At 47.3% G+C, this 27,124-nt stretch overlaps 1 protein-coding gene across 1 annotated transcript in view; it reads right to left on the reverse strand.

The window, feature by feature from the left end:
• Window positions 1-321: 321 nt before the first annotated feature.
• The window catches only part of LOC138282357 (potassium voltage-gated channel subfamily G member 2-like), a 913,601-nt gene continuing 886,798 nt past the window's right edge, over window positions 322-27,124 (reverse strand). Inside the window, exon 5 of the mRNA XM_069219780.1 lies at window positions 322-3,208. Coding sequence (XP_069075881.1) covers window positions 2,387-3,208 — 822 coding nt within the window. The 3' untranslated portion in view covers window positions 322-2,386. The remainder of the gene's footprint in view (window positions 3,209-27,124) is intronic.

Below are 27,124 nucleotides of genomic sequence, written 5' to 3' on the forward strand. Positions count from 1 at the left end.
AGTTACTTCTTAAGTTTACCTCTAGCACGAGGACAGCCACAGATATCTGGATATCTGGCACTCTATAAAATCTAGTCATCGTCATCAACATCATCATACGCTCTATGATAGCTCTCTTAACGAAAGAAGAAATATATGTAACCCCCCCCCCCCCCCCCCGAATGAGAGTCAGATGTTCTTTCAAAATCGTTCAATCTCTCAAGCGAGCTTGTAACTTCATGTCAGTGTGAACATGGCTGAGGTCGAACTTCAGTTGTCATTAGAAACCAAAAGTACATGGAGTAGACCTTCTTCAAAAGAAATCCCTCAAAACAGTTCTTATGATTTTTAACAACATTTTATTTATCAGCTCAAAATAATTAAGAACAATTGTATGCGTTATAAATCCGATAAAATAATGTTCCAATGAATACTAGGCAGGGCTGCTGGGTGGTGCCCTTTGACCACAGGCAACTGGACAATGTGTGTGCCCTAGACAACGAAGAACAATGTCATTTCGGAAAATATATAATTTGTCCATACGTGTAACATTAAAATATGACGTGCACTGGTTTCGGCAAGCTGAATCTGTGTGTGTCATGGAGTTGTCCCTTATTTACTCTAATAAAAAACGTAGTTTGCCAATATATATAAAAAATGACTGGAGTACAAATTGGACAATTCTAGCCAGTTTAAGTAATGCCTCTTTTATCAGTGTTTGGTAAGTCAGCCATGGCTTTGCTTTTTCGGTTCCACCAATGACAGATTGCATTTCTTAGAACTCACTGAAACATTCTCTCATCAGCATGAAAGCTGTGGTCACCTTAAAGAATATTCCCTTGCCTGACTTGGACAAATCGTGCAGCCTTTACTTGAGCTTTGGAAGAAGGATTCTGTCATTGTAACAGCGTTAGATACTATGCAGCTGTAATTTTCAACGCATTTCACCCTACCCAAGACATGTTCACTGGCTCCAGAAAGGTGTGCTTCCTGTATCTCTCCCTCTTCAGGCGCTTCCTGCCCTTAGATACTGGAATGGATGGATCAGTGCACTTGTGCGTCTTTCACCCCTCTGCTCGCAGGATGTTTGTGCACCATACTGTATAAGTATCAAGACTAACAAACGCCCTAATAAAAGCAAGGAAAATGGGTCTGATGACCACCGTCTGGACAATTTATCATCTGCAAACACCCACAGATGGAGATTTTTAATCATACCAAAGGCACCCAATAACAGATGAATACTGGGTAGTCCCTTAGGTATTTTCTTTTCTTTACTAATAGAACCCGTCAGAAAAAAGTATCCAAACTGCTCCCTGGAAAACGGTTGAGCCCATCCTTGTTTATAGCGATCAAGACGATAACCTGATGATGACGCATGGCACCAGTAGGATGTGGTGTGATGGTCAACAAAAAAACATCCTGGCCTCTGATTGGAGGCTTGAGTTCATCTGGACATTGAATCAGCAATCAGGGTTGTAGACAATCAGGGTTATAGGATACCTGTTACAGAAGGTATATTACTCAGGGAGTTAGTATCTTGTACCTCACAGAAAGCTTACTCCCCTCCTGGAAAACAGTACATTTTTAGAACCTAGTAATTTAGTGGCAGAAGATTAACATTTTTCGGCTACTCGTGGGCATATTTTCATGGCTGTTTGAAGCCCTGATCTTCTTTTCAAAGCGACATCAGAAACACAATTGCCTAGATAGTCTACAGAGCTGAACCTCCCCCCCCCCCCAATAAAGAACATCTTATTCTGGCTTACAGTCTTAGTGAACTCTCCTTGTAGGCATCTAGAGAAGTGGACCTGTAAGTGACATTCATTACATATGACTACGTTGCTGAGGCATGGACAGAGAATACAGCTTTCAGGCAATCAGATAGGAAAACGTGCTTCTCTGCAGGGACTTTGTGGCCGTTCAAGCTTACCTTTAAAAAACAATAATAAAAACAGCGGCCGTCTTCTGCAGCGACTGCATAAATAAACCTTTTAGTGCTTTGCACTTTAACATTCGTTTTCTCTCTTGTGAAACATGTATGTACACATTGATGCATGGCTGGCTAGATTGGAAAATTTGCGGTGGGACGCCATTTTGACGTTTCAATCTGCTTGTTGCCTCTTGGTATAAACTTACCCGTTTTCACATGTACAGTCCCTACGGAGACACAGTGCTGAATACATTTGATTGTGCAGAGTAAAATGAATAGCAATATATTTATTTTCCATTTTCTGTTCCAATGGAATAAACTCCACTGCTGGGCTAACAAAGCATTTTTATGTCTCTTTATGAATCGTGTTGGTGATTCCCCTGCAAGATCATATTGTACATGTATGAATAACACCTTTCTGAGAGAAATGTAATACGCGTGTTCTGCTTATGTTTGGCATTGCCTGCTTCGTTGCTAGTGCCTGGACGCTTCGGGTCCACAGGTGTTACGGTGCTCCGCGGATCTCTGTGTTGACTGCTGCTCAGCTAAACCAGGTGGAAACATGCTTTCACCCTCTGGAGAGCTGTCACTCTCTGAGAACTGTGGCCTTCCCTCTAACCTGTGCATCTGTCTGCTCGCTCGTAACTGCTGCTCCTTCAGTTCTGTGTATGAGCGAGAAAAGGTGTGGAAAATGGAGGTGACGGGGAAAGCCATGAGTAAGATACCACTCAGAATGCTGCTCAGTGCCACCACCTGTCCAGGGATGCTGCGGGGCACCATGTCCCCGTAACCTACTGTCGTCATTGATATCACTGCCCACCAGTAACTTCCTGGAATGCTGGTGAACTCCTGCTTGGCGCCCATTTCACTCTCTGCCAGGTACACCAGTGGGGAAAAGAGTGCCATGGCGACACACAGAAAGAGAAGAAGGAGGCCGAACTCCCTGGTGCACCGCCTCACTGTGAGGCCCAGTGTCTGCAGGCCCAAGGAGTGGCGAGCCAGCCTCATGACGTACAAAATTCGTAGGGCTCGGAGGACCCGGAGCACCAGGCCTACTTTTTCCAGGTATTTGTTACCGGCACCGCCTGGTTTCTTGTTTTCGGTGGAGGCCGCATCTACGATGAGGGTGACGTAATAGGGCAAGATGGCCATTACGTCTATGATGTTCAGTGGTGTCCTCAGGAACATACACTTGCTTTCAGCCTGGATGAAGCGAAGAAAAAATTCCAAGGAAAACCAAGCCACGCAGACTGTCTCCAGGACGAAGATGTCATAGCACTTCTGGGAACATTCACCCTAAATGAAGACAAGAAGACACAAATATGAACAATAAACTCCAAACAAAGCCAAAACTCAACTTAATTAATCACATAAATAATATAGCAGTCATTCACAAAACGTTCATATAACAAATGTTTCACGTTCTAAAAACAATTGTTTTGCGAATAAACAGTGGAAATAGCATGATGCAAGAACGTCACATGGGTTCCCTATGTATATGAAGGAAGACCGAAGAACCTCAACATTTGTTTCTTGATGGGAGAGATATATTATAAACATATTATTATACCTCACTGGGTCTCATAAGTTATTAGGTGAAAAATAAGTACTAGAAAAGGCCTTGTGCGGTCAATCCTTATTTTGAAGCCTTTATTTAGTACACACAGCAAAATTAACAAGCTTGAGGGACTTCTCACTTTGATCACAGAGTTCATAATTGAATCAGATGTTATTGAATTGCTAAGGCACTGATAAACTTTATAGCATTATATGCGCAGGGTTTTTCATACTCTTATCTTTCGCAGAAGATACGACATGATCTCTGGTAAATAGATGGGCATTCCAGAAGGTGGCAACTACTAAAAAAGTATGACCCCTTTTGACAAAAGTTGTCATCTACATGTTTCTAGAAGTGAATGATAGGTTGGCCAAATATACATTTGTGAAGACTGCAGTCAGGCTTGAATTGTATTCAAAACGTATCATTTTGTCTAATCACATTCTGCAGTGAATACAAACCAATCAAATATTACAATGTCCGTATGGAAGACAGTCACCTACAGCAACGAAACAGTAGAATTTTGCATATCAGTTTGCCCTGTACACACATATAGCAGCCAACACCACTGCGTCAACTGATATGTGACTTTTTCCCTCAAAGCAACAGTGATCCATGCCTAACTATTGAATTCAAATTCGTACATGGTAACCAACACTAAGGGAATTTCCTGAGCTGTAGAGCACAGTTTACGTTTTCGAAATCCTCCCATCTGGAAGGCGTCCTCACTTACAATGATCCCGTGCAGAATTTTCTGAAACATAAGTGCTAGGGCCCGGGTATTTCTCAGAAAGCCACCGTGGTTGGCACGATCCACTATCCCTCCAGCACTGTCAAATACTAAGCATCAGATAATGCAAATGAGATATTTTGGACTTTTCCAGGTCACCATAAAGTGTAATGGTTGTATGTTTTATTGTAAGTAAATTCAACTATTTATGAATGAGCACTACTCAAACATAGACAGACAGCACCACCATGAGGTAGACTGTCTTATATAAATACTGGTGTTTAGGAATAAGGGCTGGTTCCAAGCCCTTTCAAACACTGGCACAAAATAAGCGCATTCTATGCAACCCAGAGCTGTTAGCATATTTCTCGAAGCAGTGCCAGATTCTCTTCACACATGTAAATCCATCATGAACATCTGCAGCACTTAGTCAGAGAGGAGGTTTAAAATGCATGTGTGTGCGTGTGTATGCATGCACATATGTATGTGTGTAGGTGCAGTTAGAATAAACATGCATTCCAAACAATGTGTCAGATTAGCGAAAATGTAGGACTTGAAAATCAGCTAAGACCATCTCAGGACAACCAGATGTAGCCAAGGAATAGATGTGTATATATATGCTAGAGCTTGGGTACTCGCAAACATTTTCACGGGGGCCGCAGAGTTTGGTCTTTGATGTGACCGAGGGCCGCACTGATGGCAGCAGGGTGGCAGTTGGGGTTGGTAGTAAAGTGGGCTCAAGGGACGCAAAGCTATACTTCTAGGGCCATATTTATACTCTGTTTGCGCCGGATTTGCGTCGTTTTTTTTTACGCAAATTCGACGCAAAACGAACTCCATATTTATACTTTGGCGTTAGACGCATCTAGCGCCAAAGTTCATCGAGTTTGCGTCATTTTTTAGCGTGGACACCTTCCTTACGTTAATGATATGCAAGGTAGGCGCTCCCGTCTGAAAAATGACTCCGAGGCATGTGCGCCGTATTTATACTCCCGGGCAAAAATGACGCCCGGGAGTGGGCAGGTCAAAAAAAATGACGTCCAGTCGCTTTTGCGTCATTTTTTAGCGCCTGGTCAGGGCAGGCGTTAAGGGACCTTTGGGCTCGGAAGGAGCCCAGAGGTGCCCTCCCATGCCCCCAGGGACACCCCCTGCCACCCTTGCCCACCCCGGAGGACGCCCAAGGATGGAGGGACCCACCCCTGGGACATTAAGGTAAGTGCTGGTAAGTATATATATATATTTTTTTTGTGGCATAGGGGATCCTGATTTGTGCCCCCCTACATGCCACTATGCCCAATGGCCATGCCCAGGGGACACAAGTCCCCTGGGCATGGCCATTGGGCAAGGGGGCATGACTCCTGTCTTTGCTAAGACAGGAGTCATTTCAATGGGGGTTGGGAGTAAAAAAAAATGGCGCAAGTCAGGTTGAGGCGAAAATTTTGCCTCAGCCTGACTTGCCCCATTTTTTGACGCCCAAGCTCCATTTTCCCCTACGCCGGCGCTGCCTGGTGTAAGTCATTTTTTTTGACGCACACCAGGCAGCTCCGCCGGCTAACGCAGGCTAACATCATTGAATAAATACGGCGCCCGCATGGTGCTTCAGAATGGCGTTAGCCGGCGTTAAATTTTTTGACGCACAACTGCGTTGGCGCAGTTGTGCGTCGAAAAGTATAAATATGGCCCCTAGTGTCTTAATAGCACAACGTGAAACCATAAACTTGGGAATAATCACAGCTTCTCCCCTTAACCAAACTGTGTGATCCTATGCAAATGTTTTATTTCACTTTCCCTCCTTTTTGCTCATTATCACATATGAGGACCTCGCATGACTTTAGGATGTGTGCTGCACAAAACCTTTTTGTGTTTGATTTAATAAACTGTAATTTTTTTGTATACTTGAAACCTAGGCCACCGAAAGAGTGCACATAGCTGACTTGCCTCTTAGCTCACCAAAGGCATTGTTGTTGGGGTGGGAGATGGGGGAGTGAATGTTTCTAAATTCTGGTTGGAAAATTATCACTTTGAAAAAATATATTTCTTCAATGCACTGATATAATCTGGTGAACTAAGGTGAAGGTTCTGCGTGTTAATGAAATACACTTTTTGAATTTTGAGCAGACTTGATCCTGCTTTTACATTTTTGTTTCAAATATGTCTTTAAAAATTAAGGTGTTTCTGATGTTACATTGTACAGAACCCCTCTCTTATCTCAACCTTCAACTCACCTTAAATAAATACTTGACTGTTTATTTACATTTTTTAAATGTTGGTGCTCAGTCTAGGTAAGAGCAGCCCAGTGCTGCTGGGCCGCATGTAAAGGTCAGGAGGGCCGCATGCGGCCCCCGGGCCGTACTATGAGTACCACTGTGCTAGAGGTATTCTGACTCATGCACTCTACCATTGAAGAAGAGGCAGGTTACTATTAAGGTGAAAGCTAAGCGGTGCTGATATAATTGGTTTAAGTAAATTGTATTATGGCTTGTTTTCATTTTCCAGCATTTGTCCCATGTTGATTGAGGTTTTGAAAGGTATTTGGATGTTCTGCCAAGTGCTGCTCAGTGCTTAATTGAAAAATATAATAAATGCCAGGTCCTAATGTTTTTCTGAGGAGCCGTAAAGGCTCCTGAAAGCTAAGAATGCTCAATACCAAGGGTGCTTAGCACTGATCCTACCATGTGGCTCTTTCTTTTACCACCCTACACTCAGTCTCTTCAATTCATTCTCTCAGTTTCTTTTTTGCCTCTTCTTTCTTCTTTTGTCAGTTTTCATAGACTCCTATTTTCACCTTGCGTGCCCTCCTATCGCTTGCTTTGGAACAAAGACCCATATTTATACTCGGTTTGCGCTAAATTAGTTAATTTGTTTTACGCTAATTCAGCGCAAACTTTACTCCATATTTATACTTTGGCGCTAGACATGTCTAGCCCCAAAGTAATGGAATTTACGTTGTTTTCTGGAGGGGAAAACCTTCCTTGCATCAATGAGATGCAAGGTAGGCATTCCCTTCCAGAAAAGTACGATATGGCCTTTGTGCCATATTTATACGCCCGTGCTAAAATCCAGTACGGAGGGATGGGGGCCTTAAATAATGGCGCTAAGCTTGCTTAGCACCATTACTTAACGCCTGGGTATGGGCAGATGAGAGACGACCTGTAGGCATATTTCCATGGTCGGAGGCCATGGAAATTGCCCACAGGTGCCCTTCCCTGGCCCAAGCGACACCCCCACCCACACCAGGAGGACACTTAAGGATAGGGGACCCATCCCAGCTAAGTCCTGGTGAGTATGTATTTTTTTTCTCCCAACACAGCTCAGGAGCCCTGTCTTGGAGCCCCCTGCACGGCGCTGGCCCCAATGGCCATGCCCAGGGGACATTTGTCCCCTGGGCATGGCCATTGGGGTGGTGGGCATGGCTCCTGTGTTTACTAACACAGGAGCCATGTCCATGGGGGTTGTGCACCAGAAAATGGCACTGCACTGCTTAGAGGCAATTATTTTTTTGCCTCTAAACAGTGTAGCACCATATTTTGCCGCACAAGCCCCGGTTCCCCCTACGCCTCCTTGGCCCCGTTAGCGTCCTTTCCAAGGACTCCAACGGGCCTTACCGCCATTCTATAAATATGGCCCCCGGCTGGCGTGTAGGAATGGCGCAAGCCGGCGCTATACTTTTTGACGCAAACCTGCATTAGCGCTGGTTTGTGCCAAAAAGTATAAATATGGTCCGGAGGCCCATATTTATACTCGGTTTGCACTGAATTAGCATTGTTTTTTTATGCTTATTCAGCGCAAACCTAACTCCATATTAATACTTTGGCACTAGACATGTCTAGCGCCAAAGTAATGGAGTTTACGTTGTTTTCTGGAGGGGAAAACCTACCTTGCGTCAATGAAATGCAAGGTAGGCGTTCCCATCCAGAAAAGGACGATATGGCCTTTGCGTCATATTTATCCCCCAATACTAAAAACCAGCACAGGGGGCCTTAAATAATGGTGCTAAGCTTGCTTAGCGCCATTATTTAACACCTGGGTATGGGCAGGCGTAAGGGGACCTGTAGGGAGGTTTCCACGGTCGGAGGCCATGGAAATTTCCCAAAGGTGCCCTTCCCTGGCCCCAGAGACGCCCCCACCCACACCAGGAAGAAACCTAAGGATGGGTGACCCATCCCAGGTAAGTCAGGGTGAGTATATATTTTTGTCTCCCACCACTGCTTGGGCTCTTACTTGGAGCCCCCTGCACGGCGCTGGCTCCAATGGCCATGCCCAGGGGAGGTTTACGCCAAAAAGTATAAATATGGGCCAAAGTTTGTTGATGAAAAAGAAGTCATGTTCCTCAAAAATGAGATGCTACCACCTGCAACTACCAGCACTAATTAAGGACTTTTGCCAGTGGGCTTGCAAAGATGTAAGGGGCCTTCATGCAAGTAAGCCAACCATGTTTCGTTTTCTGTTTTGGTAGAAAAAAACGTCTAGAATTGTGATGGTGTGGGCGCCACAAAATCCCCGGCCCAGTGCCACTGCATCTGCTGCACTGTTGACAGCAGTTGTGGCTTTTGGATGACTCAGAATGTCAGCTTATAGAATGTTGTGCTTCTGGGGTCAGTTGAAATCCAACTGGCCTCCGGGCAACCCCTCTGAAGCCTGTCTCCCAGTATAATTGAGAAGCATCTCCTGGCCTACACAGCCTTTATTTTAACAATAGCTATGCCTCTAATTGGTGCTGGCAGAGCCACTGAAGATTCCTATAGCGCACAAACACGAACTATCGGCGCCTGAATCCCAGAAGCATCATGTGAACCTCAACCTCAGGATGAGGTGGGATGCTGACACCTTACAGGCAGAACACACCTACAAAAATGTTCTGTAAATCGTCCTGTCTGGGCCTAATCTTGCGGGTGCAAATACTTGAACCCATGTGCACTGCTGCTTTTTAATTTGCTGGGTCTGATTTCTATTTAACAAGCCTTGGCAAAACCTTGTCTAACGTTGTTAATAGAAATGTGCTCTGGAGCGGCATGAGAGTGTAGGTATACGCCTCCGCTGGGGAAAGGTGGGCGGTGTCGGTGTCTTCATGACCTCTCTTATTGAATTAATTTGTTCCAAAAGTGAATACGGTACATCAAGCTCTCGCAGGGTACTCGATACCGTTTTAGCACAGAGTGAACTGTTTGAACTGTTTCTTTCTTTTCTTACAATGGAAAATTCTTAATAAAGTTAAAAAAAGTTAGATTCAAATATTTCCTTGGGTAATAAAACTGAGACTTCCAGTAAAATTAACTCACAGATGCTACCTCACTAGGACAGTCAGAATCTCTTTAGAAACGTTTGAAATTCTGCACAAATATTGTACGATTTCTGCGGGAAAAGAAGGTAAAATATGCAGAAATGACAATGAAAAATCATGTTCATGTTTCTTAGACCAATACAAAAATAATGAGAACAGTACATCAAACTGCACTCATTGTATGTATTTTCAAAATGCTCTAATGCTTAGAAAACAAGCTAAGTGAATCATGTAGGGCAGTGTTTCCCAAGCTTTTGACTTCTGTGGACCCTCACTGAATCATTATTGGAATATGGGGACCCCCCCACTGAGTCATTACTGAAAGCTGGGGCCATAACCTGTTAATTATATTTAATTTTCTAAGCAGTCGCGGACCCCCTGAGGAGGCTTTGTGGACCCCCAGGGGTCCATGGATCACAGGTTGGGAACCACTGATGTAGAGGAGCTGGGCTGGATGATTTCTCTGCAGGTGGCCACAGCTCAGCCCATCCTGCAACTCAGCAGAGCTGCTATTACAAAGAGTGGGTATCTTAGTCAGTGCCTGCAGCATTGGAAGTCTATGTCAGTAGAGCACCCCATCTCGACCTCCTTGGCCCCAGTTATTCCTTCTTCCTTCCTGAAGTTGCAATAAACTACCCGGAAATTGAAGAAGACATAAAATATGTAGGGAATTTCTAATGTTCCAAAAAATGTTCAGAAAATGTATGCAATGTCCAAAATGTGCAGGGAACTAAGACATTTGTGAAGAATTAAAACATTTGTGGAGAAATAAGAAATGTCCTTTTTCTGAAAATTCTGAGCCGCGGATTGCCCTTAACCGTGGGTTAGGGAATATATGACTGACGCCAAGGCAACTGGATCTCATAGCAGGTAATCTATGCTGAAGCACAGTGTACTCTGACGTGGACTGTTAAATGGTAATCCGCTTGCAGCTGGGTAGACTGACATCTGTATTTATTGAGGATTTTTTATATCTAGTATTTTTCTTGTGAAGACAGAAGTGTTTTGGTTTTAAATATCTGCATAAACTGCTTCTCTTTTGTAGTTTAAAATTAAGCTCACCTTGATTCATACTTCAAGTGGGATTTATTATCTTCCAGAAAAAAAGGCCAAATGATTCAGTTAGATTATAGAGCAACTGTCTGACTGCAAAGGTGGCTGAAGTTAGGAGAGTAGGTGCCTGATTTGAGTTTGTGGACAGGTTACTCTTTCACAATTGATACGGATATTCCATCCATCTTTATTACAAGTGCATTATATTCCATGGAACTTGTAATAAAAAGACAGGATTTCGTTCATGTTTATGACAGACTAACCCATCCATCAAACTCAAAAACAAGATAGGATTACTGTTATGTTTGTGATGGATTAACCCATTTGACAACCTCTAAATTGGGCCCTAAGTAATCTCAACATAATGGTAGTTTCTTCAATCTTTGCCACACTTTACCTCTTCAGAAGATGATCAGTAATGGTATCATTCAATAAACTGCAAGAGCAGGACGTTTTTCTGCAAACAAGCCATAGATTGAAAGTTTTGAGGACAAAATCTACTTTTTTCAGCCATTTTAAAAAATGCCAACTTTGCAAAGTGACAAACGTCACAGAATAGAAGTCGGCAAAGTTTCGGAACTTTGCCGACCACTATCTTGAACTTGTGCTGAAATATCTTCTCTTCAGTCACCCTAAAATCCCAAATGTCAGAACACCATAAGCATAACATCCATTAGCCGGGTGACCCCTAAGCACATATTGTTGAAACTATGTAAAAGGGATAGCTGGTCGAAAAACCCCTCAAATTAATTCACTAGAAAACAGCAGCAATGTGTTGTGCGAATTCGCATATTTCGCTGGTAATTTCTCTGCAAACTGAAAATCACTGCAAGATTTTCTGGCCACCCATCCCAACAAACATGGAAAACTCTGTGATGTCATGGTAAGGCAGGGAAATATCTCAATGGTCTACCAGTGGACAGTTGGAGGGGCCCAACTAAGATGATCTATTCTGAATGGTAGACAATCAACATTCCTGATTTACAGGCACTTTTATCAAGTTCACTCATGAAGTAGATTTAGGGTCTTTTTTGCCCCTTTATTTGTTTCTTCTGCTCACTGAGAAAAAGGTCAGATTTTACCTCTTTTATTTTCTTGCAAAAAATGGCGTTCGTTATCTCTGCGACCAATGTCACTATGCAGACAAAACTGGTAGTGTTTCACCAATTTCCACATTTCTTTGAAATTATTTTTATGTAAACCACCTACGCATTCAAAAGGGAAAAATACATTTGTTTTTCATTATGTTCTACTTACCTGCTCGCAATACTTGTATTTTAACATAGTTAACAACTTAAAATAAAACGCTGACTACTGAGAAATAGGCAGACAGATGGCCTGATTTAAAAGTCGGCGGAGGGGGATATTCAGTTCCAAATGTGATGGATATCCTGTCCGCTGTATTACAATCCCATTCTATCCTATGGGGATCCTAATACCGGGATATCTGTCACGTTTGTGAAGGAGGATTCCCTCTGCTGACTTGTAAATCAGGCCCTGAGTCTTATAACCCATGTCTACAATTTCTCAATTTGTGGTAGAGAGGTAACACTAATAAATACACTTACCTACTGCGACTGCTCCACTGAAAGCACAGAGATGCCTGGTTGCCTTGTGGGGATCTCCACCTATGGAGGGTGGTCTTATGCCAGGAAGATGTAAGTGAAGGCCTCTGCTGATCTGGAGGCCTAGCAGACTACTATCAAAACTTTAAATGACTCACATAAACTATCTCCTATAGCTGTTCACTGCAGCTGCTAGTAAGGCTGTGTGCCACCACTTAAATAAATATTGGTGCCCTGTAGGTTATGCATGAAACTTTTTCAGAGAAATTGGATGTGATTCTTTTCTCTCGTTTCTGCTTTGGTTTTCCTTCGTTCCGTGGAATGTGTTATATTTGCCAAAAATATTTAAAGTGCTCATTCTTCGTATACTTGCTTGTTAGGAAGAGTTTGTACTTTTTTTACCAAAATGATATGCTATTGTTAATTTTTTTGTTTACATTTTCTTGGAAGCATATAGCTGCTACATTTAGGATGTGGTAAGCTTTCCTTTTTCTCCCTTATTTTTATGTTATGCCATACGACATAAGAAATAACCTTTGTATTTGCCTGTCACAACCAGACCTACTAGCTTTGCCACTGCTCGTTTAACTATTTAAATCTACTATAGACCAGGCATTGACAAGTGGTTCACATCGACGTGGATGTAAAGAGAGGCCTGAAGGCTCCCTACCACGCTGCTGAGTGGGCTCATAATGAGCTCAAGTGTCTTTGTTATGGTTTGCATTAAGGCAGCCATTTTGGCACTGATTACACTTCACAAGATTTGTGTAACTTGTGGTGACTGAAGTACACCAACAAGATGTATTTCATTTGTTTTGAAGCAGCATATCCTTCCATTGTTGATAAAACTGGTTCAAATTTCACATAATAAATTATGTGATCCCTCTCTGAGAATGATGCATGTGAGACTTATGGTGGTATTCGCACAAATTTCTGCCTTCACACCTCCCATTTCTCTGAATTTATCATTGTTGGCATAATGATTCAGTGCACTTTACCCTGCTAACCAGTAGTACAGTGCTTGTGCTCACTCCATAGAACATGGTAAAATTGACTTACACATCATGGACATATTTAATTTACTTATAAGTCCCTAGTAAGGGTTGGTAGATTAAATTCTACTATTGGGCCTGCAGTACTTATGGGTAAATTAAATTCTACTATTGGGCCTGGAGTACTCATGGGCCACCCACTTAAGTTGCCGTTCCAAACATGTCTCAAGGCTGCTATTGTACCCTGTCAGAAGTTTTAACTGCCAATTCAAGTTGGCAAAATAACCCCTTTGCCAGGCCTTATTCTCCCTTTTTCTTACATATAGGTAACCCCTAAAGTAGGACCTAGACAACCCTTACGGAAGGGTGTATTGTAAAATTTGGTTACCTTATTACATTTACTAAGTGCTAACTTTTGATTAGGAGCAGGTAGAGAATTCAAGTTTGGTGTCTGAGGAATTGTAATTCAAATTCCTCTTTAATGGTAAAGTCAGATTTTAAATGCCACTTTCAGAACATTGGCATTCTTTGCCCTAACCTGGGAAACATGAATTGATGTTAGTGGTAGTTGGCCTTTGTATGGTCCTCCCAGACAGCCAAACAATAGAGGGATTAAATGTGCCGGGATATGCCATCCCAGGCAGGAAGGAGGAGGGGCAGAGCTGTGCACAGCCCCAATTTCATTTAAATTGGCTTTGTCCTGCCCTCACACAAAGAGCTTCACACTATCCTATTGTGCCTGCAGACAGACTAGTAGCAGGACAGGGAGGCAGGAAATTCCATACACCTCTTTAGGTGGAAAGCTCCAAACATTTCTTCCTCTTCAAAGTGGGCACTATGTATAGCAAGCATTTGCAATGCAATGGGTCTTGCGTTTGCTCGAGTAAAAGCTATTAGTGTTGTAAATTCCTTACTGGACTTTTCTTGCCATTAAATTGAAATTGAAAAGTAGAACAGTTAACAAAAGTGAGCCGATTCAAAGTGCCATGGCCGCCATGAGAATCAGCGCAAAGGAGAGACACAAAAGGATAAAGAAGTTTGCTTGCAATCAAACGTATAGGCAATCGTGCAATTATCCATGTAACAGGGGCAGTCTGTAAGGTGGTAACAAAACTGCCCCAAGGAGGGATAAACGTAAAGCATTCACCAATGATAACAAAGGATTTTTGAAAGGCAAGCCCACAAGCGAGTGAGTGTGACGGGAGTGCGGTGGGCATGATTAAAAACCCATAATACTTACTACAGGTCACAGCACTTGTGCATGCAACCTAAAAAAGGGGATCCTCAGACCCACTCTTCAGTTCATTCCTGGACCTGTGGAAGGACTTTCAAAGGACTGCTTGCCACTGTGGCCTACTGTGTACTTCGGAAGAACTGATTTGCTGTACCAATAAGGACTGCTCTGCTACCTGAAGCCTGCTCTGAGCCCCAGAGGTCTGCCCTGCTGCTTGAGCCCTGCACTCTACATCAACCCAGGGCTTCCATAATAATTCCAAGGGCTAGTTGGCATGCCTCCTGATCAGAGTCTCAGGGACAGAAAAATCTCCAACCATCTTGCGCCCCCACATATCGGCCCTGCCTGAATGAGTCCTGACCTTTAAGTGGTGCCCCTCCAGTCCTGGACCCTTGCAAGGGGTAAAAAAGGTGCCTAGATAGCTCAAATCCAAGTCTTGGGAATTAAAACATTTTTTACCAAAAGGTGCTCTGAGAATAGACTAGAAACCTGACCATACTTGCTCATTGATCTGCCCAAGGTGCAGCCACAGCCAGCCTGATTTTACAGTAACTTCTGCTATGTTCTTCTCTGCAGTAAATCCTGTTCAGCTGCTCTTTGCAGAAAAAGTATCTGGCCCCGTGGAGCCCTCATTGGCTACAGCCTGCAGCTTCATCCCACTGGAAATGTTCAACTTCCAAAAAAAAGACTAAGCCCCAACGTACAAATCTTCACTGCAATTTCATTAAGTGGCTCCTCGACAATGATGCCTACTCCTTGGACACTGCCATCTGCCTTGCCCCTCTGAACTTTACCTTCTCACACATTTTACAACTCCCACAATTCTCCACCTGTACCAGGCCGACCTTCTTCCAAGTCCAAAGGTAAGCGGTGACAGGGGCCAATGCGCTTTGTATATCCGAACACTACTCCATCGTGGTCGGCCATGACTTTCGACTTTGTCCTGATCTCGCCAACTAAGGGGCAGATTTATGGACAGTGGAGCTGCACCGAGTGCAGCACCACATTCCCTGCACCTCTTAGCACCCCCCTACCACCACCATGTGTACGCCATATTTAAAATAGGATGCACCATGGCGCAGGGTAAGGGGCAATAGCGTAATTTTTCATGACGCTATTATCGACTTTGCAGGAGTAGCACCAAAGAATTGGCACTGCTCCTACAGAGTACATAGGGCCCCATTAAAAGTGCTGCTAAAAATGGTGTAAGGAAATCTAATAGATTTCCTTACACCATTTTTCCAGTTCCCCTTATGCATGCATTGCGCCACCCTGTAAATAAGGCGTGGGGTTTTCGGCCTTGTTGGGCCACATTAACGTAAAAAATAATGACGTTAATGTGGCATAAGGTGGCGCTAGGGAACTATAAATATGCCCCTAGATGTCTGTGGTTGGCACTTCGATCTTTTAGATGATATTTCTCACTTTAAAATTTTAAAAATCATAACTTCGGTTCTACTGATTTAATTTTTGTTGTTTTGATGTCAAATAATTCATTAACATTTACTCATTTTTTTAAACTGGCGTGGAACTTATCTTGTGTTATGTTGTCACCTTATTACTGTTTAAGTGCTGCATAAATGCTTTAAACAGTGCCTCTAACTTAAGCATGACTGCTTTTGTACCCATCTCCCAGATGGTTAAGCACAGATTAATTTAGTGACTTTTGTGGTTCACTCTGACAGGGATTGTGGCTGTTGTTTGAGAAGGTCTCACATCCTCCTCAGCCAACAACCCAATTTCTCACAATGTATCTCAATGGAGGGATATTATACTGGAGCAGAACTGGCATCACATTGCCTTTGATCCCAAATGACATTATAAGAAGTGGTGTTGCATGACTTTTAACCCCCATTGAAACCTCCACTGGATGCAACCAGAGTAAGATGATTATAAAATCATAAGATGTGGGCAAAAAAATTACAATAAGTGCAAATGAATGAATGACTTCTTTGGGAGTTGCAATGGAATGTATAGTGGTCAGAGTTGCAGTCCATTGTGCCCTGCCACAAGTTACTGTGTCACACAAGCGGCTGTTGTGCATTGGTCGTAGTTGCTGGCCGTGGGGCCACAAAAGCACCTATAGGTATCACAGCTCTCATTAGCGCTACCAACTCTTGAGATGGTTCATCTGATATTTGTCCAAATAAGTGGGAAATCATAATAGTCAAACTAGTGATTTCTTGAGACCAAAAACGATGCCCATGGCTTCATCACTTGAAGCCCTCACAATTTACTAATTCATTCCCTATTGCAGTATTGTGGCATTCCTACAGTACGGGGAACACCAAGAGCACACTACGCGGCATAGTTCTCTCTAATTTACTGTTTCTGGCCCCCTCCTGATAGCTTTCTGGTTTCTGTAACATGCTGTCAGCCGGATTTTCCACATACATCACTGTTCCATTTAATACACCTCACTTTCGAGGGGCTCCTGCTCAGTGCTTAGCTTGAGCCGGTAGTTTCCGGTGCGGGTCAACGGCACTTATTTTTCTGCATCAGGCAATTACTGCAAGCAAAAGACACATATTAGAATGAAGGACGAAGAGAAAGAAGGAAAAGCGTCACTATGGGAGAAAGCAGAAAGGTGCAGGAGTGAGCTGAAGGGGCAGGGAGTGGCTGTAAATAGATTAAGGAGGCCCGGATGGCTTTATGATTGCCTCAGCGTTCTGTGCTCGCACATTTAAATGCAAAAGCCACATGTTTCAAAGGAGAGTTTTTATTCACAAATCAACCACTGCTCTTGCTCAATAAAATGGTCTTCGCAAAGCACTCACTCAACCAGGTCCTCACCAAATCAGGAGATAAAGAAACATGAGCAAATGAAACAAGGATTGGCAAAGCCGATAGTCTGTTTTGCATTTTGAGACCTGCTGAAAATAAAAAAAAAGACAAAAAAGCGTCTGCTTTCTGTATATAGTGCACCCGTACAATATCTGATTTACCGTCTGAAGATTTAGGGGGTCATTACAACATTGGTAGTAAAAGCCGCTTACCGCCGTGCAGAAGACCGCCAATACACCTCCGCGGCGGCGGTAGACCGCCACAGCTATTATGACACACATCACGGATTCCGCCGAAATTCAGACACCCACACAAGTCCGCCACACCAAAGGTCAGCGATAAATATGCGGAAACAAATCCTCCACCTCCACGCCAACAGAAACACGCCCATGCTAGTACGACCCACGAATCCACACGGCGGTCTTTCAACCGCGGGATTCCATTGGCGGTACACACCGCCGCGCTCAAAATACACACACACCTCCAAAACACCACCACATTGGACAATTCCAAATACACACACCTGATACACATACACACACCACTCCCACACACCCAACACAATATAAAACACACACCCACATCACCCACAAACCCCTACGACCACAAATTAGAGACGAAGGCCAGAGAGAGACAGCACAGAATAGATAACACTATCACACAGGGTCACACTACACCATCACCCACACAACATCCACGCACAAAACACCACATACCACTACACTCACCACACTCATCAACACATACACCACCCCACGCATCACACACACCACCCCATGTCACGCCAAAGACACCCCCGCTTCTCTGAGGAGGAGCTCAGGGTCATGGTCGAGGAAATCATCAGGGAAGAGCCACAGCTATTTGGCTCACAGGTACAGTACACATCCATAGCCAGGAAGATGGAGCTATGGCAAAGAATGGTCGACAGGGTCAACACTGTGGGACAGCACCCAAGAAATAGGGAGGACATCAGGAAGAGGTGGAATGACCTACGGGGGAAGGTGCGTTCTACGGTATCCAGGCACCACATCGCGGTACAGCAGACTGGCGGCGGAGCCCCACCTCCTCCCCCACAACTAACAACATGGGAGGAGCAAGTCTTGTCCATCCTGCATCCTGAGGGCCTCGCAGGAGTCGTTGGAGAAACGGACACTGGTAAGTCAAATCTTCAGTATCATATCCCCCACCCTACCTGCATGCTATCAAACACCCCCACCCTCACACCCTCCCCATCACCCTAACTCCTCACTAATCTACCCATAACACCAACCACCCATCCCAACCCCAAGACCTACATGACACAACTAAGCATGGACACCCATCACTAAAGCATGCCCACTGCAAGGACCCACAACACCCCCCAAACATCACCACACAAGCCCCCACACAGGAATGCCTGCACTGGGGTTCACGCACACCCAACCATTGCACACCATGAAACACACACATGCAATAATCATGTACTTATACCCCCGCAGGAACCCGAAGGAAAGTCACCACACCAGAGGGTCCAGACAACACCACTCCACCCCCAGAAGAGGCCAACAGTGACGACAGCAGCTCTGCCCTACTGGATCTTGATGACCAGCCCGGACCATCGTGGGCCTCAGGACAGTCGGTTCCCCTTGCCCAGCCACAGCCCAACACCGAGCTTACACTCTCTGGTAACCCCAGCACAGCACCCACCCAGCGGGCCCATACCTCCGTACCCAGGACACGTCAGTCAGCGGTGTGTCCACCACTACAGGGCACCCAGGCTAACCCAACACCCCAACAACAACAGGGACCTGGGGGCAGTGGTAGTGGGCACACGGTCCAGGGGACGGAGGCACAGGAACACCGGGGAACTGGGAGGGCTGCTGTGCGACAGAGGGAGGACAGGCCAAGGGAACCTACTCTCAATGAGGCCCTATCCTCCCTCATGGGAGCATACCACCACTCCCAGGAGACGATGGCAACGGTCCTGGACAAGTTGCAGGAGACCCTGCGTCTGCAGGAGGAGCAGTATTTGGGGTTCAGGGAGGAGCTCAGGACCATCGCCTCCGCCCTTGGCACCATCGTAGGGGTGCTGACGGACATTCAAAAGACCTTGAGGGACACCGTGGCACTCCAAGGGGCCCCTGACACTAGCCAGGATGATGAAATGCCTACCACCTCCGCCGGTGCTAGTGGACAGGACGCCCCGCCACCGGACCAACACACCAGCACCCCACCCCCTGCAGACGGACAACCACCACGAAAACGGGCCCTGAGATCCAGGAACAGGACAGAGCAAGATAGCAAGACCACCGCCAGGAAATAAGACCACCCTGATTGTCCCCCCACTTTGTTACCCTGTTCAGCTTGGAACTGCCTCAGCTCCACTTCCAATGGCCAGATGTGCAATGTACCTGTGAGACTAATAGACTGGACTCTGCCATGGACATTCTTCCACCATGACCTCTCCCCATTTCACAACCCCCCTACATTTTTATGCACTTCAATAAACACCCTTGAAACCTCAATAATATTGGAATCAGTCAATCATTGTGAACTTTGTATTGTCAATTACAGTGTTAAAAAAGGTTACCCATTGGAAGGTCAACATACCAATGTCACACATCACAAGCCTTTCAAGGGTGCAAGCTGTTGACACGTAGGTTACCACATTACTGAAACTGAAATGGAAGGGGACAACTCAGTTACCAAATAGGGAGTGAAATGTAGGTACAGGATAGAGGTAGACGTGTGAAATGTAATATAATGAGAAACATGAAATTGTACTCACCTGTGTCTCATTGAAAATATTGCTGTATGACTGACTCCCTGTTGTCGTTTTCATCTTCATCAGCTTCATCCCCATCACTGTCCACAGGCTCCACAGGCTCAACCGCTGCAACAACACCGTCATCTGGATCATCCTCCTGCAGAAAAGGCACCTGGCGTCGCAATGCCAAGTTATGGAGCATGGAGCAGGCGATGATGATGTCGCACACCTTCTTCGGTGAGTAGAATAGGGACCCACCTGTCATATGGAGGCACCTGAACCTGGCCTTCAGGAGGCCGAAGGTCCGCTCGATCACCCTCCTAGTCCGCCCATGGGCCTCATTGTACCGTTCCTCTGCCCTGGTCCTGGGATTCCTCACTGGGGTCAGTAGCCAGGACAGGTTGGGGTAACCAGAGTCCCCCAATAGCCATACACAGTTCCTGTTCCTGTACACCTGTTCATTCCTGCGGGGGGGAGCAGAGCTACATGGGTCCCATCAATGGCACCTATGACTTTGGGGATATGTCCAAGGGCATAGAAGTCACCTTTCACTGTAGGCAAATCCGCCACCTCAGGGAAAATGATGTATCTCCTTACGTGTTTCAGCAGGGCAGACAACACTCTGGACAACACGTTGGAAAACATAGGCTGGGACATCCCTGATGCCACGGCCACTGTTGTCTGAAAAGACCCACTTGCAAAGAAATGGAGCACTGACAGCACCTGTACGTCAGGGGGGATTCCAGTCGGATGGCGGATTGGTGACATCAGGTCTGGCTCCAACTGGGTACATAGTTCCTGGATTGTGGCACGGTCAAACCGGTATGTCACGATGACATGTCGCTCTTCCATTGTCAACAGGTCCACCAGCGGTCGGTACACCGGCGGATTCCGCCATCTTCCAATATGTCCCAAATGACGGTGCCTAAGAAGGACAATAGCGAAGAAACTGTCAGCATTCCTCCAGGTATGTACCCACAGTCACACACAAGACTACAACAGACAATTAACCCATCCGGGAAAGGTTTTGAGTGTAGGCCTCGGTATGTGTGACGCAGTAGTAATTGAAGCCATGTGGGCCCCTGAAATGGCGGCTGCCTGACCTCTAAACTGGGACATTGGAATTGTGGGGTAACTGCGCTGGCGTTGGACACCGTTGCGGTAGGCGGTCGTAGAGCGCGGCGCAATGCTGCATTGGTTAACATTGGACCCTATGGGTCCCAGGAGCCAATGAACAGGTGCGCTGGCGGTGATGATGCGCACCGCCGTGGACGTCACCGCCGCGGACGTCACCACCATTATCTGTTCAATCACTAGATACCTGACCTTCGACAGGAGAGGACCTACACTGCTAGTGCTGCTGTGACCTCGGTCTGGAAGCGACGATGGCTGCTGCGTCTGGGGAAAGGGCCCCTGCCTTCACTGCACAGGAGTTGGAGAAACTTGTGGATGGGGTCCTCCCCCAGTATACGCTACTCTACGGTCCTGCAGACCAACAGGTTAGTACACAGGGAGCACGTTGTATGGGCCAGGCCTGGGTGGAGAGGGCTGGGTGGATGAGGGAAGGGGGCAGAGTACATAGAACAGTCATGCATGGGGATGAATGGGCCACAGGGATAGAGTTGGGAGGGGGCCAATTACAACGACGGTGCCGTAGGTAATGACTTTTCCTCTTTCCTTGTGCATGTCATGTAGGTCAGCGCCCACCAGAAGAGGGACATTTGGCGTGCCATCGCCAAGGAATTTCCGGACCCTGGGGGCCCACCAGAGACGGGGCACCCACTGCCGGAAGAGATGGGAGGACATTCGCCGCTGCAGCAAGAAGACGGCGGAGGCTCAGCTGGGGATGGTCTCCCAACGTGGGAGGGGTGCCCGTCGCACCATGACCCCCCTGATGTTCCGGATCCTGGTGGTGGCCTACCCGGAGTTGGATGAGTGCTTAAGGACATCACAGCAGACACAAGGGGGTGAGTACACCCTCATCCTATGGACTTTGCGTGCAGTGGAGCTGTCTGGGTGGGGGTGGTGGGCTGTGGGTGTCCCTAGGCCAGGGCGAGTTAGGTAGGCAAGGCCCCTCCATTATGTAGGCCATGTGGCACTCTACCCCAGCTCAGAAAAAGGGCAAATTGATGTATAGTTGCCCCTTTGCCACCCATGTGGGCAGATTTCTACCATTGCCATGTAGGCCATATACCAGAAATTGCATGTGCAGAGGGCAGGAGCATGGCGTAATGCAGGGGGCTGCTGCGTTTGTCTTGTCCGTCAACGGTAGCGGTATGCCATGCACTAAAACTCTCTTTCTTCTGTCTCCACCCTTTTTCTGCTCTCCCTGTCCTTCTGTACATCAGCATCAACAGGTGGAGGTACAGTGGCACCGGAGCACGAGGGAGCTGCATCCCACATGGCCATGGAGGGCCACACCACAGACTCTGAATTCACCAGTGGGACGGAGGGCGAGGGGAGCTTCACGTCGGCCACAGGATCACCAAACAGCGACACGGACTCGTCCGCCGATGGGAGCTCCCCTGTGGTGGCGGCACCATCTGTGCGCCCCACTTCTACAGGTACAGCCGCCACCTCCCCTACCAGCACCATCCTCCCAGCAGCCCCTCAGCGTTCGCCCCGTGCCCGCTCACCCAGGAGGGTGGGCATCACCTTCGCCCCAGGCACCTCAGGCCCTGCCCCAGTCACCCCAGCTGCCTTCAGTGAGGAGGCCATTGACCTCCTCAGGTCACTCACTGTTGGGCAGTCTACCATTGTGAATGCCATCCAGGGTGTAGAACGAGAGTTGAAACACGGTAATGCATTCCTGGAAGGCATTCATTCTGGTCAGGCTGTCCTTCAGCGAACCCTGCAATCTCTGGCCTCAGCACTGATGGCAGCCATTGTCCCTGTGTCCAGCCTCCCCCCTCCAACTTCCTCCACCCAGACCCAATCCCCTGTACCCCAGCCCATCCCAAGCACACCTACAGACCAGCATGCACACAAGTCAACACACACATGTAGCTCAAGCAAACATAGGCACCACACACACCACAGGCACTCACACAAGCATCAGACCCATACAGACACAGCAACATCCACTGTCTCCACTGTGTCCCCCTCCTCCTCTTCTCCCTCCTCCCTCCCAGTCTTGTCTACACATACACCTGCATGCACCACATCTACAGGCACTAGGACTCGCACCAGGACACCCAGCACCACAAGCCGCTCACCTGCACTCACCACCTCCACTGCCATTTACACGTCCCCTGTGTCCTCTCCCAGTGTGTCTGTGACGCCCCCTCCCAAAGTACACAAACGCCGGCAATCACTCACCCAACATCCATCCACCTCACGACAGCCTCCAGTACCTGCACCTGCACCCAAAACAGCTAAAGTGACACCTCCTACAACCACCTCCTCTTCCTCCACTCCCAGATCCCCTCCAGCTACCCATCCCAGTGTACGTCATAAACTGTCCCTATGTCAAATTGACCTTTTTGCCCCCACCCCCACTCCAATTCATCAGTCCCGTCGTAGCGCCTCAGCCATAAAGCCTCCAGTACCAGTGGTGCGTGTACCAGGTTTTTGGAGTTCCCCGTCCACCAGGGCAGGCAGTAGGACCCGGAGCCAAGGCACTGTCAACCCACCCCCTGTAAAGGCTCCGAAATTGGAGAGTGGACTAAGGGACGTGTCAAGACTCCTGGTGGGACAAACAGTGAAATGGGATCCAAGGCGATTGGTGAGTCATCTGTAACTCAAAAGAAGGTGGGGAAGGTCCCGAGGAAGTCTCCCCAACCTGTTGTGAGTGTCACGGCGGAGAAGTGCGCCATCATTTCTGGCGGTCCAGACACAACCACCAGCACCGTCGTTACTGGTCAGGAGACCACCGCCAGAGTCATAGCCCAAGAGGGCCCAAGTATCGTCACTGGTCAGGAGACCACCACCAGAGTCACAGCCCAGGAGGGCTCAAGTATCGTCACTGGTCAGGAGACCACCGCCAGAGTCACAGCCCAGGAGGGCTCAAGTATCGTCACTGGTCAGGAGACCACCGCCAGAGTCACAGCCCAGGAGGGCCCAAGTATCGTCACTGGTCAGGAGACCACCGCCAGAGTCACAGCCCAGGAGGGCTCAAGTATCGTCACTGGTCAGGAGACCACCGCCAGAGTCACAACCCAGGAGGGCTCAAGTATCGTCACTGGTCAGGAGACCACCGCCAGAGTCACAGCCCAGGAGGGCCCAAGTATCGTCACTGGTCAGGAGACCACCGCCAGAGTCACATGCCCAGGAGGGCTCAAGTATCGTCACTGGTCAGGAGACCACAGCCAGAGTCATAGCCCAGGAGGGCCCCAAGTATCGTTACTGGTCAGGGACCACCGCCACCGCCGGAGTCACAGCCCAGGAGGGCTCAAGTATCATAACTGGTCAGGAAACCACCGCCAGAGTCATAGCCCAGGAGGGCCCAAGTATCGTTACTGGTCAGGAGACCACCGCCACCGCCGGAGTCACAGCCCATGAGGGTCCAGAATCCCACAGCCCCGCTGGGCAATGATGGAACGTCAAGCCACACACCAACGTCCAGTGTGGAGTTCGTCATGCCACACACCAATGTCCAGTATGGAGTTCGTCATGCCACACACCAATGTCCTGTGTGGAGTTCATCATGCCACACACCAATGTCCAGTGGAGTTCGTCATGCCACACACCAATGTCCAGTGTGGAGATCGTCATGCCACACACCAATGTCCAGTGTGGAGATCGTCATGCCACACACCAATGTCCAGTGTGGAGATCGTAATGCCACACACCAATATCCGTACCAGAACCGCCATGGCAAAGCACCGCTGAACAGGGCAAAGACCTCCATGGCTAAGCACCGCTGAACAAGGCCAAGACTGCCATGGTGAAGACCGCTGAACAGGGTAAAGACCGCCATGGTGAAGACTGCTGAACAGGGCAAAGACCGCCATGGCTAAGCACCGCTGAACAGGGCAAAGACCGCCATGGCTAAGCACCGCTGAACAAGGCCAAGACTGCCATGGTGAAGACCGCTGAACAGGGCAAAGACCGCCATGGTGAGGACCACTGAACAGGGCAAAGACCGCCATGGCTAAGCACCGCTGAACAAGGCCAAGACTGCCATGGTGAAGACCGCTGAACAGGGCAAAGACTGCCATGGCAAAGCACCGCTGAACAGGCCAAAGACTGCCATGGCTAAGCACCGCTGAACAAGGCCAAGACTGCCATGGTGAAGACCGCTGAACAGGGCAAAGACCGCCATGGTGAGGACCGCTGAACAGGGCAAAGACCACCATGGCTAAGCACCGCTGAACAAGGCCAAGACTGCCATGGCTAAGCACCGCTGAACAGGGCAAAGACCGCCATGGTGAAGACCGCTGAACAGGGCAAAGACCGTGTGGGTATGAATAGTCCGGCACATCAGGCATCGTTCTCCCATGTGCAGCTGGGACTGTGACAGGACATGTACTTTCACGGGGAGACTCATCCAGTCTGGGCACCAGTCCCACCCAGTACCAGTAGAGAACTGCATCTACTTGGGAAGATGTGTCTTTGCACTCCCCAGGATGTAACAGTGGGCAAGCCACCCACTGGAGAGACTTGAGAGACTGTGGCTTTGCACTCCCCAAGATGGTACAGTGGGCAACCCACCCACTGTAGAGACTTGAGAGACTGTGGCTTTGCACTCCCCAGGATGGTATAGTGGGCAAGCCACCCACTGTAGAGACTTGAGAGACTGTGGCTTTGCACTCCCCAGGATGGTATAGTGGGCAAGCCACCCACTGTAGAGACTTGAGAGACTGTGGCTTTGCACTCCCCAGGATGTTACAGTGGGCAAACCACCCACTGTAGAGACTTGAGAGACTGTGGCTTTGCACTCCCCAGGATACATCAATGGGCATGGAGCCCCGTCGTGGATCTGGCTTCGCATTCATCTGGCTGAGGTGCCCCCCCTTCCCTTCCCCCTGAGGTGCCTGTATTGTTTCTATCTGATGCCCCGGCAGTGTTCTCTCAGATTTTGGTCAGGTATCTATTGTGGGCGTCGCCCATGCATTTTTGGACTGTTGGTGCACGGACATTGTTGTGTACATCTCTGCACTACTTCTTGTATTGTACATTTATTTTTCACAGATTTTGTGATATATATATCCGTATATTTTTTAATGAGTAGTATATTGGCAGAATACAAAGTTTGACCGCTATTCGCTTTGTCTTTGCATTCTTCCGGGGGGATTGTGGGTTGTTACTGTGATTTTTGTGAATGCATTGGTGTGTATGTTGTAATATGCGAGGGTGGGGGTGGGGGTGTTTGGTGGGTGTCACCGTAGCTTTTGCCTCCCCCGTGTCGTAGGTGCTGTACTCACCGGTATGTTCTGCGCCTACGTCGCTGTTGGTCGTAGATAAGCAGGAATGCAAGGGCAGGTAAGATTTGTAGTTCCGGCTCCATGGTGTCGTCGTTCCTCGTGGGATGTGTTGAGGTGAGCGTTTTCCCATAGCACAAGCTGTTTCCGCCGTGTTTTTATCCACTGTGAATCCGCCCCGGAAAAGGTGGCGGATTGGTGTGTTGTGATAGTGTGGGCGGTACATTGTCTTCCGCCTGTCTGTTGGTGGTGACCGCCGCGCTGTTTGTCTGTACCGCCGTGGCGGGCGATGTGTTAAAGTGGCTGTCTTAGTTGGCGGTTTCCGCCAGGGTCGTAATTCCCTTTTTTTGTCCGCCGGCCTGTTTGCGGTATTACCGCAGCTTTAACACCGTCCGCCAAGGTTGTAATGACCACCTTAGTGTACTTTTGTGATGGAAAACGTTGTCCCCGGCACTGTAGTGAAGCACTAAATACGGGGCGGAAATGATATCATCAACAGCCAATGTAATGAGGTGAGAAAAAAACAGACCTCTGGGCAGAGCCAAACCCCACTTAATGTGTATTTAAAAAAAAAAAAAGGTAACACTAGGTCTTGCAATCCGCTGTACTAGGAAGCGAGACATAAGTAACAAGAATAGTATACAACGGGAGGCAGTGGAAAACCAGACAGCAGATGAGGTGAAGACCCAGAAGACCTATTTTTAGCACATAGATGTGCACTCTGAACACGTTTTTAGTACACGGTTGTGCACTCTGAACCCATTTTACGCGCATAGGTGTGCACTCTGAAAGAATGATCAAAATACACGTTCTCAGTAGCAAGAAACCTGAGGCTGCCCAACCAAGGATGCGGCTTTATCCCCAAGTTGCACACATAGGGAGCATTTTTTTGTTTTGTTTTTTAGCT

Source organism: Pleurodeles waltl, chromosome 2_2 (genome assembly GCF_031143425.1).
Source record: "Pleurodeles waltl isolate 20211129_DDA chromosome 2_2, aPleWal1.hap1.20221129, whole genome shotgun sequence".
NCBI classification, from domain to species: Eukaryota; Metazoa; Chordata; class Amphibia; order Caudata; family Salamandridae; genus Pleurodeles; species Pleurodeles waltl.